At 36.6% G+C, this 15,418-nt stretch overlaps 1 protein-coding gene across 1 annotated transcript in view; it reads left to right on the forward strand.

Moving 5' to 3' along the window:
• Positions 1-3,637: 3,637 nt before the first annotated feature.
• rbm46 (RNA binding motif protein 46) overlaps positions 3,638-15,418 on the forward strand; it is a 98,322-nt gene continuing 86,541 nt past the window's right edge. The window contains exons 1-10 of the mRNA XM_054601932.1: positions 3,638-3,712; positions 4,753-4,935; positions 5,879-6,059; positions 6,255-6,411; positions 6,751-6,880; positions 8,100-8,197; positions 9,545-9,947; positions 12,853-13,052; positions 13,445-13,547; positions 14,242-14,331. Of these exons, the coding sequence (XP_054457907.1) occupies positions 3,694-3,712; positions 4,753-4,935; positions 5,879-6,059; positions 6,255-6,411; positions 6,751-6,880; positions 8,100-8,197; positions 9,545-9,947; positions 12,853-13,052; positions 13,445-13,547; positions 14,242-14,331 (1,564 nt within the window). The 5' untranslated portion in view covers positions 3,638-3,693. The remainder of the gene's footprint in view (positions 3,713-4,752; positions 4,936-5,878; positions 6,060-6,254; positions 6,412-6,750; positions 6,881-8,099; positions 8,198-9,544; positions 9,948-12,852; positions 13,053-13,444; positions 13,548-14,241; positions 14,332-15,418) is intronic.

Genomic DNA, 15,418 nt, shown 5'->3' on the forward strand with positions numbered 1-15,418 from the left:
CTGTAGTTTATAGACTACCTGTAGTTTGTAGGTTACCTGTAGCTTATAGACTACGTTTGTAGACTACCTGTAGTTTATAGACTACGTTTGTAGACTACCTGTAGTTTATAGACTACGTTTGTAGGCTACCTGTAGTTTACAGACTACCTGTAGTTTATAGACTACCTGTAGTTTATAGACTACCTGTAGTTTACGTTTGTAGACTACCTGTAGTTTATAGACTACGTTTATAGGCTACCTGTAGTTTATAGACTACCTGTAGTTTATAGACTACCTGTAGTTCATAGACTACGTTTGTAGGCTACCTGTAGTTTACAGACTACGTTTGTAGGCTACCTGTAGCTTATAGACTACCTGTAGTTTATAGACTACGTTTGTAGGCTACCTATGATTTGTAGTCCATCAGTTTGTAGGCTACCTGTAGTTTATAGACTACCTGTTTTATAGGCTACCTGGTTTGGGTTCTATGATGTCCATCAGTGACAGTAGTTCTCTCCTTTAAAGAGTTAATCTGTGGACTGAACACATGTTGACATCAAGATGGAATTAGGCTTTCTCAATAAATATCTTTATTTACAGATACTAAATAAATAACCTTATATATTATGATAATAATAATAATAATTATTATTATTACCAGCCAAATCATTGCACAACGTGAGTCCATTAGCCAACAATCTAGCGTCAAATCTTACATTTACACAGAAAATAAGAATTTTCTACAAAACGTGCTTGTTGTCAAAACTAACAGCCAATCAGCTCTCTGATCAGGAGACAGCAGGTGTTTCCCATCATGCACTGCGCCATGCAGTCGGCTCTAAAACCTGCAGCCGCCTCGCTCTCTGAGGTCATCGTTGCCAACGTGTTCATGACGTCAGAGCAAGTCGGGATCAAGTCGGACACAAATCTACCCAGCATGCATTGCATTGTCTGTGATTCAGACTCTAATTTTCTCAATTTATTTTATTATAATTTTATATTTTCTTTTGTTTTAATTTAATGTTTGATTTAATTTTGTTTGATTACATTTTTTAATATAATTTATTTTAATTTTCGGGCGTTACGTGCCACACTATTTCTTGTGGAGACTACCCCCCCCCCCCCCAATACATTCTTGTATTTTACCACTGCAAGCATTATATATTATTATTATATGTATATATATATATATATATATATGTAAATTGCAATAAACGTATAAAAAGGATGCAGAAATAACTACATAGTGATGCAGATTTGTAAAAAGTCTGATTTCATGTTTTGTTAGTTCTCTAAACAAGAAGATAAGCAAACAGTTTTTAAAATGCTTGTTTTCTGAATGGAGTTTGGTTTGATCGATGCTATGCTAAGCTAACATCGTAGCAGCTCCATCAACACTGAACATAACGTCATGTAGGAGTAAAAACGGCAGCGTGGTTTGTACCATATGGTTCATACACAAACACTGAACATGCGTTTAGTTACTTAGTTCTTTAACCGTTGCTCATATAATTGAAGTCGACCACAAACTCGAGTGTCTCCACGTTTTCCTTAAAGCGGTTCTCGAGGTGTCAGCGTTCATTTTGAGACGAGATCTAAAGCAGATCTGAGAAAAGTGCTTAATTAAAGTTAAGTTTTAATTGCCAAAAAATCATTACATTTTAATAAACTCTTTTTTATGCCATTTTTTTTATTAATCCTGTGTCGAATGTCATCAGATTATAATGAATGCAGTAAATAATATTATTATTATTTCAAATGGAAAACAAAAATCCAGTTTTAACATTCTTTGAGGATCATTCCGTCTGTCTTTTCTTTGTATGTTCTGGTTTTTGATGACGAGGATGATGAAGGTCTATCTGCTGTGATTTGATCCAGTGAAGAAGAAGACGAGGCGGCGAATAAACAGAAACTACAAACAAACAAAAAACGCTTCAGAAATGAAAGTCACAGAAATGAGACAAAAAGACGTTTGTTCTTTTGGAATTCTGATGGAACCAGATTTTATTGTATGTTCATGATTTTATTCCGTTTTAACGCCTGTTTGCATTCAGTTTTGTAAAGAAAACATTGAACTGTATAAATCATCTGATCTGTTGTTGAGACTTTGACTTGTTTTTTCAGTGTTCGACACAAAGAGAAGCTTTCACTCTTCAAGCCAATCTGAACAAACATTCATATTAAATGTGCATATTTAGTTATTTAAATAATAAATAATTAGTAATCAGCTGCTGCGTTGTTCTAAAGTCAACAAAATAATGGTAATCAACAGTAAATGAAGGAGGGTGATGCAAGAAGAACAAGACGAGGGGGTTGTTCCAGTTTTTATTTAATCTAAATTCATATTTTCATTTCATTCATTTTTCATTTAATTATTGATAAATCCTCACAGCCCTTTAATTTTACCTAATTCAAATATATTAGATTTTATTTAACTTTACCTTATTTAATCTGAATTCTGAATTTATTTTGTTTATTTATTTATTTATTAGTTAATTAAGTTAAAATACTTTCTTTTCTTTTACCCCAAAAATTATTTTATTTCACTTTAAATAATTTAACATTAGTTCATATTCAATTTTATGTATTTATTAATTCATGAGTTAATCCTCACAGCCCTTCAATTTGACGTCATATAATATGGTTAATTTTACCAAATATAAATATTTACTTTTACCTAATTTAAATATATTTTATTTTATTAAACTTTACCTTATTTAATCTGAATTCAGAATTTATTTTCTTTATTTATTACTTAGTTAATCCACACTTTCTTTTCTTTTACCTAATTTAAATATATTTAATTTAACTTTAATTTATTTAATATTAGCTCATATAACTTTTTATTTTTTTATTAATGCATTATTTTATCCTCACAGCCTTTTACTTATACTTAATTCAAATATATTTAAATTGTTTAATATTAGTTCATATTACATTTTATGTATTTATTAAATAATTAGTCAATCCTCACAGCCCTTCAATTTAACGTCATATAATATGTTTAATTTTACCAAATATAAACATTTACTTTTACCTAATTTAAATATATTTAATTTAATTAAATTTTAGTTTATTTAATCTGAATTCAGAATTTTTTTATTTATTACTTAATCCACACATTTAATTATTTTTACCTAATTATAATATATTTAATTTAATTTAACTTTAATTTATTTAATATTACATTAGTACAAATAATTAATTTTCATACAATTGAGATAGCATGATACTATATGTCTGATATATTTTTATTCTTTTATTTTAAGGTCCCTATGTATTTAGACCACTGGAAATAAATGTATTAACTCCATTTTCTATATTCAAAAACCTTCAAATATAGTAAAATATAAGAACAAAAAGGGATATTTTACTTTTAAATTAATTAAAAAAAATCAAATTTTATTATTTAATTTTTATTTAACATTATATTATGTTTTATTTAACGTTTCATTTAATTGTACATTTATATTTGTGGGTTTATTCTATTTGATTTGATGTGACGTACGTAATGTACGTATCTAACGTAGTCCCGCCTCCCGGGCCTCGCATAAACGCGCTGATTGGCTCAGAGGGCCCGGCCTTCCTGTCAATCAAAACCTCCGCCCGTTGATTTGTTAAATAGTTTGTTTCCAGGTTCGTTAATTCCCCCAATAAAGTTTTAATTGAAGAACGTAAGAAACGTGACGTTGTTCATTAACTTTTTCAGAAGAAATGGCGGCAGAAAGACCCGGTAAGAGTTTAATTAAACGTTAATTAGCGGAGCTAGCTTAAACAAGCTAACCGCCGGTCACCGAGCCGCTAGCATACATGTTGCTAAGCTAACGGCGGCCGTTGAGCTAGCGTTAGCTTTGAGCTAACGTCATGACGTCACTCAACGGTCCAAACGGTTCAGAGTCCACCAATAATGACGTCACCCAGCTGAACACGTTTCATCAAGATTATTGATTTATTGATTTTATTATTGATTTGATTTAATTATTGATTTAATTATTGATTTTATTGTTTTGATTTTTGATTTGATTATTTATTTGATTATTTATTTGATTTGATTATTTATTTGATTATTTATTTGATTTTTATTTATTTGATTTGATTATTTATTTGATTATTTATTTGATTATTTATATAATTTGATTATTTATATGATTTGATTATTTATTTGATTGTTTATTTGATTATTTATTTATTTTTTGCCATTTTTACTGTTAACATCCAAAGTACCTTAATTTCACCACTCATTGTGAATAAAAAGGATTTAACTGAGTGATTACACACTGTTAAATGTATGTCTTCATATAACTCACAGTTTTTTCATTTAGTGTTAATATAGTTGCCTTTTTAATATTAATTTGTTAATTTTACAACTTAATGATCGTTTTAATTATTCATAAATCTGCTGATTGTTTTCCTAATTAATCATTTTGTCTTTTAAATGTCAGAAAAGAGGGAAAAATGCTCATTAAGGTTTCTCAGTCCAAGCTGACGTTCGTCTTGTTTTACCCCAAAAACCCAAAGATTTTTATTTAAACTGTCTAGTAAGAGAAAAGACAAAGCATCATGTCGTCACATTACATTTAAAAATGACTTAAAGGATTGTTTGATATTCTGATTATATATTAAAAGTTTAAAATATTTCTCAGCAGCAAAAAAACACCTTTAACAGTTAAAGAAAATCTTCAAATGTCAGAAAGTCAGATTAATTTCCAAAACTTGGTCACACAAACTGCTTTTTTGACCGTTAACTGTGTTGTTTTGTTTTTGTTTGGACAGACGGGGACAGAGACTCAGACGGAGACATGGATGGAGACTCCGGTAAAATCAGCCCGCTGGTCGGCGAGGACGAGTTCAAAGCGTCCTGCGCCAAAGAGATGGCTCTGCTCGATCTGATGGAGAAGACGGGATACAACATGGTGCAGGAGAACGGACAGAGGAAGTACGGAGGACCTCCGCCAGGTGAGTGTGTGTGTGTGTGTGTGTGTGTGTGTGTGTGTGTGTGTGTGTGTGTGTGTGTGTGTGTGTGTGTGTGTGTGTGTGTGTGTGTGTGTGGAGACGATATGATTTGAACACTGAATTATGCAAACATGTTAGAGTAGAAAAGTAAAAGAAACCATTCATGTAACATCTTCAGATCAGAGTCTTTTATAGAAGGTTAAACTTTGATAGCAGTGACAACATCAACATGTTTTGTCATTTCTGCTTAGATTTAGTTTTCTGCAGCAGTAAATGTCTATAAAGAGTCATTAAAGTAAGAAATAACAAACTGAAAACACACTTCTAGAATTTAAAATGAAACAGATAAAAACAATACAGTCACCAAATAGTGTCAATAACGATTATTTCCATTATCTTGTATCTTATCTTACTATCCAGGAAATAGTTGTCATAAGTTTTATTTTGTCCAGAATCAGAATCAGAACGCATACATGGAATTTGGCTCCGGTTACTTCTGTTCACTAATACAGAGAAACAGACAAGAAATCAAGGAGGTCCAAGAAGAAAAACTATTTTTTTACACAGAAATGAAGTAACTAAAAACACAAAAAACAACGACAATGAAGTAACTGAAAAACATATTGTGTTAACTGCCATTTAAGACAAAGAAGAAGAGTCAAATATTTACATTTAAGAAGCTGGAACCTTGAAATGTTATTTCTAAAATAAGTTACTGAAATGGTTATTCGATTATCAAAATACTCTAATACAAATATAGTACAACAGTGGTGGTACTAGTACTAGTAGCCAGTATAACCGATTTAATGCAAAACAGAGTCTTGATTCTGGACTGTAACGGTGTCCCTCTGGTGTGAATGTTTTTTTACGTTGCATGCTTTTGAAGTTGTTTTTTTCCTGCCGTATTTATGACACAGTTTATGACGGCTCTGTTTTGGTGCTGCAGGTTGGGAGGGCCCGGCCCCCCCGCGGGGCTGCGAGGTCTTCGTGGGTAAGATCCCCAGAGACCTGTACGAAGACGAGCTGGTCCCGCTGTTCGAGAGAGCCGGCCGGATCTACGAGTTCAGACTGATGATGGAGTTCAGCGGAGAGAACCGCGGCTACGCCTTCGTCATGTACACCAACAGGTGGCATAAAAGCTTCAGATATATATAAACTGTTTCTTTATTAACCTTTAAACAGAAGTTTAAATGACAGGAAACAGCTGCTGTATTTTCAAATTATTACGCAGTTAAATAAAAAAACTATGAAATCCTCATTCTGTAGTTTTATGTCTCTAAAAATGTGGATAAAAGCGATGATTTTATGTGTTTGCGCTGCAGAGAGGCGGCGCAGAGAGCCATCCAGATGTTGGACAACTTCGAGATCCGTTCGGGGAAGTTCATCGGCGTGTGCGTGAGTCTGGACAACTGCCGCCTCTTCATCGGCTCCATCCCCAAAGAGAAGAGGAAGGACGAGATCATGGAGGAGATGACCAAGGTGAGGAGCCTGCTCATATCATCAAAACAACAACCACCACAGAAGAAGAAGAAGAAGAGAAGAAGAAGAAGAAGAAGAAGAAGAAGAAGAAGCATCTCTTTCATATGACAGTTGAGAGTGGAGAGAGATCAGCTGTTTTGAAACACTCTCAAAAGAAAAAGCCTTTTAAATAATCTTTGAAAACTTGGAAACTAAATGTACAAAAATACATTTCTATTGGTTCATCATTTGTGAAGGTTTAAACTCCATAATTAATATACATAATACTGTGTTTTAACGAGCATAAGTCAACATTTGTGGCTTTGATGTCACAGGTCGTAAGCTCTTTGTGTCTCCCAGGTGACGGAGGGCGTGGTGGATGTGATCGTGTATCCGAGCTCCACCGACAAGAGCAGGAACCGAGGCTTCGCCTTCGTGGAGTACGAGTCCCACAAAGCGGCAGCCATGGCCCGCAGGAAGCTCATACCAGGTAACGCACTGCACCGCCTGTGTGAACTCTGAGCTGACTCCGGGTCAGTTCCTGTCTTTGTCCAGCAGAGGAAAGCAGAACACAGATCACTGCAGCAAAATGTGTGAGGGGGAGATTTTTCATATTGTCCAGTTTATTAGGAATATTCAGCTGAAACTATAACTGCAGTTTGTTTGTGGAGCTGTTGAGCTGACAGATGTTTCTGTTATTTTAATCATTGTTAAAGTCAATTTATATATATAAACGAAGAAATACTTCCTAGTTACAGCTTCTTCATTTTGAGGATTCGCAGTTATTCTTTGATTTAAATGAAAGTAAATCAGTAAATCAAGTGTTTGTGAATGGTCATGTGATATTCTCCCTGTAAGTATTTGGAAATCATTTTAAATCCCCCCAGTTTTTTATCTTTAAAGTAAAACTTTTGTTGTTGTTGTTGTTTTTAAAAGTGTTTTCCATCACATCCACTTTAAGACGCTGCAGGACAACCTGAACTTATTTCTCTGAATTCCGAAACATGATGAAATGATTCCAGTGTGAACAGGGATCCAGCTGTGAATGAAATAGAGTTTCTGTTGACAGAGTGAAATATGAAGGTGTGTTGTCAGAATCACAGTGGTGATGGTGTTGTGGTCCCGCTGTGTTCAACAGGATCCTTCAAAGAGGGTTTGGTAGATAAGGAAGAGCTGCGATCCTACAGTGGGATTTAATATGTCTGCTTTTATTTTAGTTTGAAAATATTTATTCAATTTCTGTCAATCTCATTTAATTCAAAATACATTTTCTCCTTAAATTAATTTTTATTTTTAATTTTTGTCAATCTCCTTCAATTTAATCATTTTCTTTGTTTTAATTAGTACATATTTATTTTATTTCTGTCAATATAATTTAATTAAATTATTTATTTCCTTTATTTTATTTTAAACATATTTATTTGATTTATGTCATTCTTATTTAATTTAGTTATTTATTTACTTTTTCTCTGTCAATCTCATTTAATTATTTTCTTTATTTTAATTAGTACATATTTACTTATTTTCTGTCGAACTTCATTTTTTATTATATATTTATTTTATTTTTAAAGATTCTTTTCCTTTTTGTTTTACATAGTTTTTGATATTGTAATCATTTTTTATGAATTGAAACGAACATTTACACAACTATGGGCTGAACATATAATCACGAGCTCAATAAGACTTTATTATTTTTTATTTGATGACAGGAACCTTCCAGCTGTGGGGTCACTCCATCCAGGTGGACTGGGCGGAGCCTGAGAAAGACGTTGACGAGGAGGTGATGCAGCGCGTCAGAGTCCTTTACGTGAGTCTGACTTAGACCTTAAACGTGTGTTTGTTCCTAAAAAATACTCTGAAATAATGAGAGTTTGGTTGGATAGTTTGTTTATGTCATAAAGTGTGAAAACTTGAATTCAACATCCCTCCAAACTAAAAATAAAAAGTTTCCTCCTGCGCTGAAGCTCGCTGTTTCAAGAAAGAGGCCTAAATATTCATCAGGATTGTTCAGATCAAAGTTGAGAGAGAGCGACACAGCGGGGGGGGAGAGACTTACACCGAGCTGCTCACCCTCCAGGGGTTCAATCACTGTGGAGGGCTTTTATTCTGAAAGAGTGAGACGTGATCTGAGGGCAGCAAATAGAAACCCAAAAGCACTTTACGGAGGAGGGAGGGAGGGAGTATTTTTAACGGGGGGAGGCCTGGAGGTAAACAAAACCCTGTGTGTGTGTGTGTGTGTGTGTGTGTGTGTGTGTGTGTGTGTGTGTGTGTGTGTGTGTGTGTGTGTGTGTGTGTGTGTGTGTGTGTGTGTGTGTGTGTGTGTGTGTGTGTGTGTGTGTGTGTTTCATGTATTCCTGATGATTCTATTAACCCTGCTGGTGGTTTACTGTCGTTCCACTTACAGGATACTTCCTGTTAATTAGAGGAGACGGGGGGGCACAATCGTAACACACTCAATCCCTCCAATCAGAATCAAGCTCACTGCACATGCTCAGTACTGAGGGTGTAAACTTGCGTCATCATCTTGAGGTTATTGGTTACAAATGTTACAAATATTAACATTAGCAACCGATGCTAATGAAGATTTTTGAGATTTTATAAGCACTTTTTTTTCTGTTTTGAGAAACTTTTCTGTTAGAAAATGAACATATTTCACTAAATTTAAATGTAAACTGTATTTTGTGTGCTTCTTTGTATAAATAATGTGTTTTTAAATGTGTTCAAGCAACATTAGATATTGACAGAAAGTGTGAATATTATATTTTTAGATATATATTATAAATAAGCAGCTTTTATTTCAGAAACAGATATAAATTTATTTTGGGCCAAACACTCTGACGTTTTGCATTATATTTAATATTCTAGTCTTCTCCTTATTAGTAAAAATATATAAATTGTATTATTAGTGCACATATAAATAAGACGAGTCGTGTATTTCAAGTATTTTGTAAATTCGAGGATTTCTAAATTGAATACTGACACACTTCACATTATTTTTCAGACTTTTCTTCATATTTTGTCTGCAAATCTTGTGTACTTTTACCTCTCAGGCCTCTAAAAATGACTCGAATGAAACAATTTGATATGTATATACACTGATTATGTATTTGTACCTGTTGTTATAAAACAGTAACACGGTCCCGTCTTACTCCAGGTCCGTAACCTGATGCTGAGCACCGACGAGGAAACTCTCCGTCAGGAGTTCTCCCGCTTCAAGCCGGGCTCCGTGGAGCGCGTCAAGAAGCTCACCGACTACGCCTTCGTCCACTACCGTTGCCGCGACGACGCCGTCACCGCGCTCAGCCTCATGAACGGAGCCCAGATCGACGGGGCCACCGTAGAGGTGACGCTGGCCAAACCGGCCGGGATCAAAGAGGGCAGTCTGGTCGGGGGGGGGAGGAGGTACAACAACAACCGGGGTTACCTAGGCAACAACGCAGGAAGTGGAGGAGGAGGGACGTTTGTCCTGCACAGGAGCGATGGAGGGATGATGGGAGGAGCTGGGAGAACCGTGTCCCTGCCGCCTCGCCTGGGAAGCCCCTTCTACACCGGAGCAGGTGAGCAGGAGCTTTAACATGATCATTAATTATTGATTAATCATCAGTTTTTTTCTATTAAATTATAATAAAATACATCCAGCTCACAACTCAAAGCACAGATTTCATTTTGACTTTGGGGGAACTACACTTTTAGGTTTCCATAGCGATAAAAGTAAGAGCACTTTTCAGCTCATTTAAAAGAGAAAGATGTCTGATCTCAATCATCTGCAGAACGAGGATTTCCATTTTAGATAAAACTGTTCAGCCTGAAGCCGTCCTCCTCATGAATACTTATTAATACGTTTTACTCCTAACGACTTAATGTTTTGGACCAAATTAGTGATGAAGTCGAGATGTTTAGGTGGAGGACGGCTGTTGCTTTTTGGATTCTTAACAGCAGAAAAAGTTGGTCAGGTAGATAGAAATAACTGCTACAAAGATGGAGGGATAGAGCTTCATAAAAAATGTATTTGTTTTACAAATACACTACTACTCAAAATGTATGCATCAGCTGATCTACTTTCCTTCAAAAATAACTATTTCAACAGATAAAAAACAGTAAAATTCAGACGCCAAATGTTTTATTTACATGTGAAATAGTTTGTGTTGAAGTAGATGTTGAATCAGTTTGATTATTGAACTGTAAATATTGATTAAAGAGGTTTAAAGTGTATTTAGTTCAGCTGATATTCCCACAGTGCTAACCCTAGACTAACCTTCTCTTTCTATTGCGAAGTGCAGCTTATTCGAGGCTGCTTTTAATGTGAAACTCTTGACACTGAAACAGGAAGCTGTTCTTGTTTAAACCTTCTCTTCCAGTTTCTTTTCCCAGCATTTTTTCAGCATTTTGTTCTCCATCTGCTAAACTAAATAACATATATAAGTAAAGAGACGTACTACAAAATAAAAGCATCATATAGAGTCGACACAATCAAACTCTGTCGCAGCATAACTTCCTTTTTTGTTTCATATTTACTGCTGTAAACGTTTGTCACTTTGTCTCATCCATTCACGAAACCACATCCATCAAGTCTCATTTTAACGACCTGATAATAATGTGATGATGGAGCAGAACTTCCTGTCGCCTGCGGACGTTTCCGAAAATGAGAAAAGTTTTTAAGAGTTATCTCCCCCTCAAATGGACTGTGAAATATTAATGAGGAAATGATGATTGGAGGATCCTTGTACTACTACGAGAGAGAGACGGAGGAAAAAAGTACACGAGCAGATTTCTGAGTCTGCAAAGATTTAAGATTGAGAAGGAGGAGTGGACGGAGGAAGAGATAGATGGGTGTTAAAGAGAACGAGGGCAGAAGAGATTTAGAGGAAAAGAGGGGGAGACCGACAGAAGGAGGGAGGAGATCAGATCTGTCCTGTGAATTTAAAGCTGCTTTATATTCACGGAATCATAAATCATTCACCACAAGAATCACTGCAGATAAACAACGAGCTCCTCAGCCTCCGGGCCAGAACTCAATTTTTAATCCTCAATCATAACTTCATATGTGGTAGTTATAGATCGATTAATCTGCCAGTTATTCTCTCTATTAATCAATAATCATCTATCAATCTATCGTCTATGAAATGTGTTTTATTATGCAAATCACCCCTATAGATGACTTTAACAAAGTGAAAGTAAATTAGTGGATGAAGATAGAAGATGAAATGAAATAAACTTTATTAGATAAAACTGATGTTGACAAATTGAATCAATTGCTAATAAAAATGGGTAATAAATCACACTGTTAGATATGGAAATACTCAGTATATTGATAATAATATCATATTGTTAGTGAGTCCCATCCCGACCAACCAGACTTATTAGAAAACACATTTAGTTTTTTTGAGGAACATAAATGAACATATTTAGAGTTTCAGCTCTTTGTTCATCATTAAAATGTAAATATGAAACAGTTTGACATTGATAAACAGTTTTTTAAAATGTTTACTCATGCAAACTGAACCAGTCAACAACATGATGATAATAATAAATGCTTTTATAACAATATACATTTCCATTTAATCATGAAAACCAGAGTTTGTTGGAGTCATTTGAGGCTTTAACATTGTGTGTTTTAAGATGAATTCATTACCCAGAGTGATTAATGACATAATTAGCAGAGCTCAATTTATTCAGTTTAATGAGCTGAGGAGTAAATAACACATTTCTTTGCTTATTAGAATCAATTAGAGCAACGTCTTCAAAGAACGTAAACACAGTTTCTGTATTTAGGAGAAGTAAAGTTACTCTGCACTGGAGAGAGCAGCCATGAAGGTCATTAATTTTACATTTATCTGCCAAAGAAGTTTGAAAATGAGACTCTTCATGAATATTTAATTTCTAGGGCTGCAGGTAAAAGTTGTTTTTTTAGTTACTGATCAATCTGTGGATCATTTGTGTGATCAGCCAGAATAATTTGATATATTGGTGACATAATGGGACATATGTTGAATAAACACAATAATAATAATAATATTATTATAATAATAATAATAATAATTGAAGCTAAATAAATAAATGTTGAGCCATAAATAAAACAAAACAAAAAAAAATATTACATCATAAATAAAACAAAATGTTTAAAGATTAAACACTGAATAAAACTAAATGAATAAATATGAAGCGATAAATAAAACAGAATGAATACATATTTTAGAATAAATAAAAAAATGCATGAATTCTTTATAATAAAAAAATAATAAAACTAAACCAATAAATAAAATATGATCTGGTCTGATTTTAGCATTGTATATTGTGTATGTTTTGGATGTACGACAGCATACGGTAGCTAAAAATATCCAACAATAGCTACTGATAGCTAAGGATAAACAACAATAACTGACAGCATAACGTAGTTTAAAATAGCCACTGACAGCTAACGACAGCTACTGATAGCTAACGACTGTGTCTGTGTATCCTCAGAGGACCAGGACCGGTGTGTGTTCCCTTTGTTTCCCGGCGCCCCGCTGTCCCCCACCAGCCTGCTGTCTCTGAAGCAGGGTCAGATCTGCTCCGCCACCAGTCTGCTGGACTTCTACTGCCGCAAAAACTACTGGTCGCTGCCCGAGTACCACCTGTACTCCACACCGGGACAGGACGGGAAGCTGCTGCTGCTCTACAAGGTCTTTACACCGTCACACCTATGTGGACATTTAACTACAACAACACACTCACTACACTTCATCTCACTTTACTCCACTTTTTTGTAAGTTAGCATCACTGCTTGCTTCACAAACAGGCAATGGGATTCTTCCATTGTATCCTGGTTTATTGACGATACTTACAGGTTTTGTTCAACAAAACAAGCTAACAACAGCTAACAAAATCAAATGACAGCTAACAGCTACTTATAGCTAATGAAAGCTAACAATTATTGACAGCATACAGTAGCTAACGATAGCTGAAAAGGGCAAACGACAGCTAACCATTAACGTCAGCGTACGGTAGCTAACGATAGCCAACGACTCTGTTTTGCATAAATGTATATTTGTATGAATATTTAAATGTTGTGCAGGTGGTGATCCCGTCAACACGGAGCACCTACATCCCAGACAAGCTGTGTGTGATGCTGGATGACGCCAAAGAGCTGGCAGCACAGACCACCCTGTGGAACCTGGGTACTGTCCACACACACACACACACACACACACACGCACACACACACACACACACGCACACACACACACACACACACACACACACACATACACGCACACACACACACACACACACACACACACACGCACACACACACACACACACACATACACGCACACACACACACACATACGCACACGCACACGCATGCACGCACACGCACACACACACACACGCACACGAACACAGCATTCAACTCTACATATATATGATCCCGTCTTGTTTGCTGGCATGTGTACTTGCTTCTCTCCTTCCCTCTCCTCCTCCCTCCCTCCCTTCTCTCTCTCCCTTCCTCTCTTTTATCTCCCCCTCCCTCTCTTCTCTCCTCCTTTTCCTTCCCTCTTTCCTCTCTTCTTCCATCCCTCTCTTGTCCCTTCCCTCTCTTCCTCCCTCCCTCTCTTCTCTCCTTCCCTTTCTCCTCCCTCCTCCTCTCTTTCTCTCCCCTCCCCTCTCTTTCATCTCCCCCCTCTCTTTCTCCCTCCCTCTCTTCTCTCCCTCCCTCACCTCTCATTTTCCTTCCCTCTTTCCTCTCTTCTTCCCTCCCTCTCTTGTCCTTCCCTCTCTTTCTCCATCCCTCTCTTCTGTCCCTCCCTCTCTTCTCTCTCTTCTCTCTCTCTCTTTATCTCACCCCCTCCTCTTCTCCCCCTCCTCCAGACTCGTCCTTCCTGAGCTCGGCCTCCTGTGATTCTCCCAGCAGCCCCTCTCCCCCGCTCGCCGCCGCCCCCCCTCCGCCACCAGTCCCGGGTTGCTGACTTGCGGCGGCAGAGCCTTCGCCTCCTGCCTCCCTCCGCCTCCTCTTCCTCCCCCCCCGCCCTCCCCCTTCACCCTCTCCTCCCTGTCCACGCTGTCCCCCCCCACCTCCCAATCCCAGAGGCTCTACATCAGCTCCCAGTCTCCGTTCTACTGACGGTGAGACGCACAAACACACAACGTTTCCTCAACGTTGTTTTAAGGTTATACAGCGTTTGTTGTTTGAGCTGCAGGGTGTTGATCCAACATATGAATGCATTCATCACTTAATTAATATTCATCGTACTTTTATTAATACTGCCAGCCACATAAGTGATCATTTATTGATCGTTCACACATATGAACAGGAGAAACCACATCATTGTCTCCGCACTGGATCGCAGCACAACTTCACTTATATTTACGCAATAATCACCCTAAAAAATATGAATTATATATTTAATACTCACCTCTCTGACGTCTCAAGGTTTTCTATCACATGGCCTTAAAGGGACGGTTGTGATGTTTTGAACTATCCCTTTAAGGAGAGCAAATCCATTCATGGATTAAACTCTTTTTGCTAAATAAATCTTTTGCAGCCCGTAAAAGAATCTGCTGCACATGCATGAGGATGATCTGACAGGGCACCAAAATAAAGAATTTCCATATTTGTTAGGTGAACTACTCCTTTAACACAAACCTGCATTAACTGATGTTTTGGCCACTAGTGGGCAGCAGAAACGAGCAGTAGAGGACAAAGTGAAAGGTCGTTCAGTAACAATAACGAGCATCCAACTTTTTCATTTCATCCAGTGAAGTAAAGTTGTAAACGTGTCATTGCAGGAGGTCGTTTACCGTCTGAGATTCAGCAGTGAGGACGAAGATGGAGAGAAAGGCAGGAGAGTCTTTATTATGATTACACCACCCGATACGTCCCCACAGTGTTTATGTAATCTCAGTCTGAGACGAGGGAGAGACGCTCGGCTTCTTCTTCCTCTCTATCTCCTCTGATTTAGAGCAAACATGGACGCCGTTTATGTTTCACATCAAACTGATAAAATGTCTCTTCTCTACCTCCGTTAAATGGCATCCTCCTCCTCTT

This window comes from Anoplopoma fimbria, chromosome 7 (genome assembly GCF_027596085.1).
Source record: "Anoplopoma fimbria isolate UVic2021 breed Golden Eagle Sablefish chromosome 7, Afim_UVic_2022, whole genome shotgun sequence".
Lineage (NCBI taxonomy): Eukaryota > Metazoa > Chordata > Actinopteri > Perciformes > Anoplopomatidae > Anoplopoma > Anoplopoma fimbria.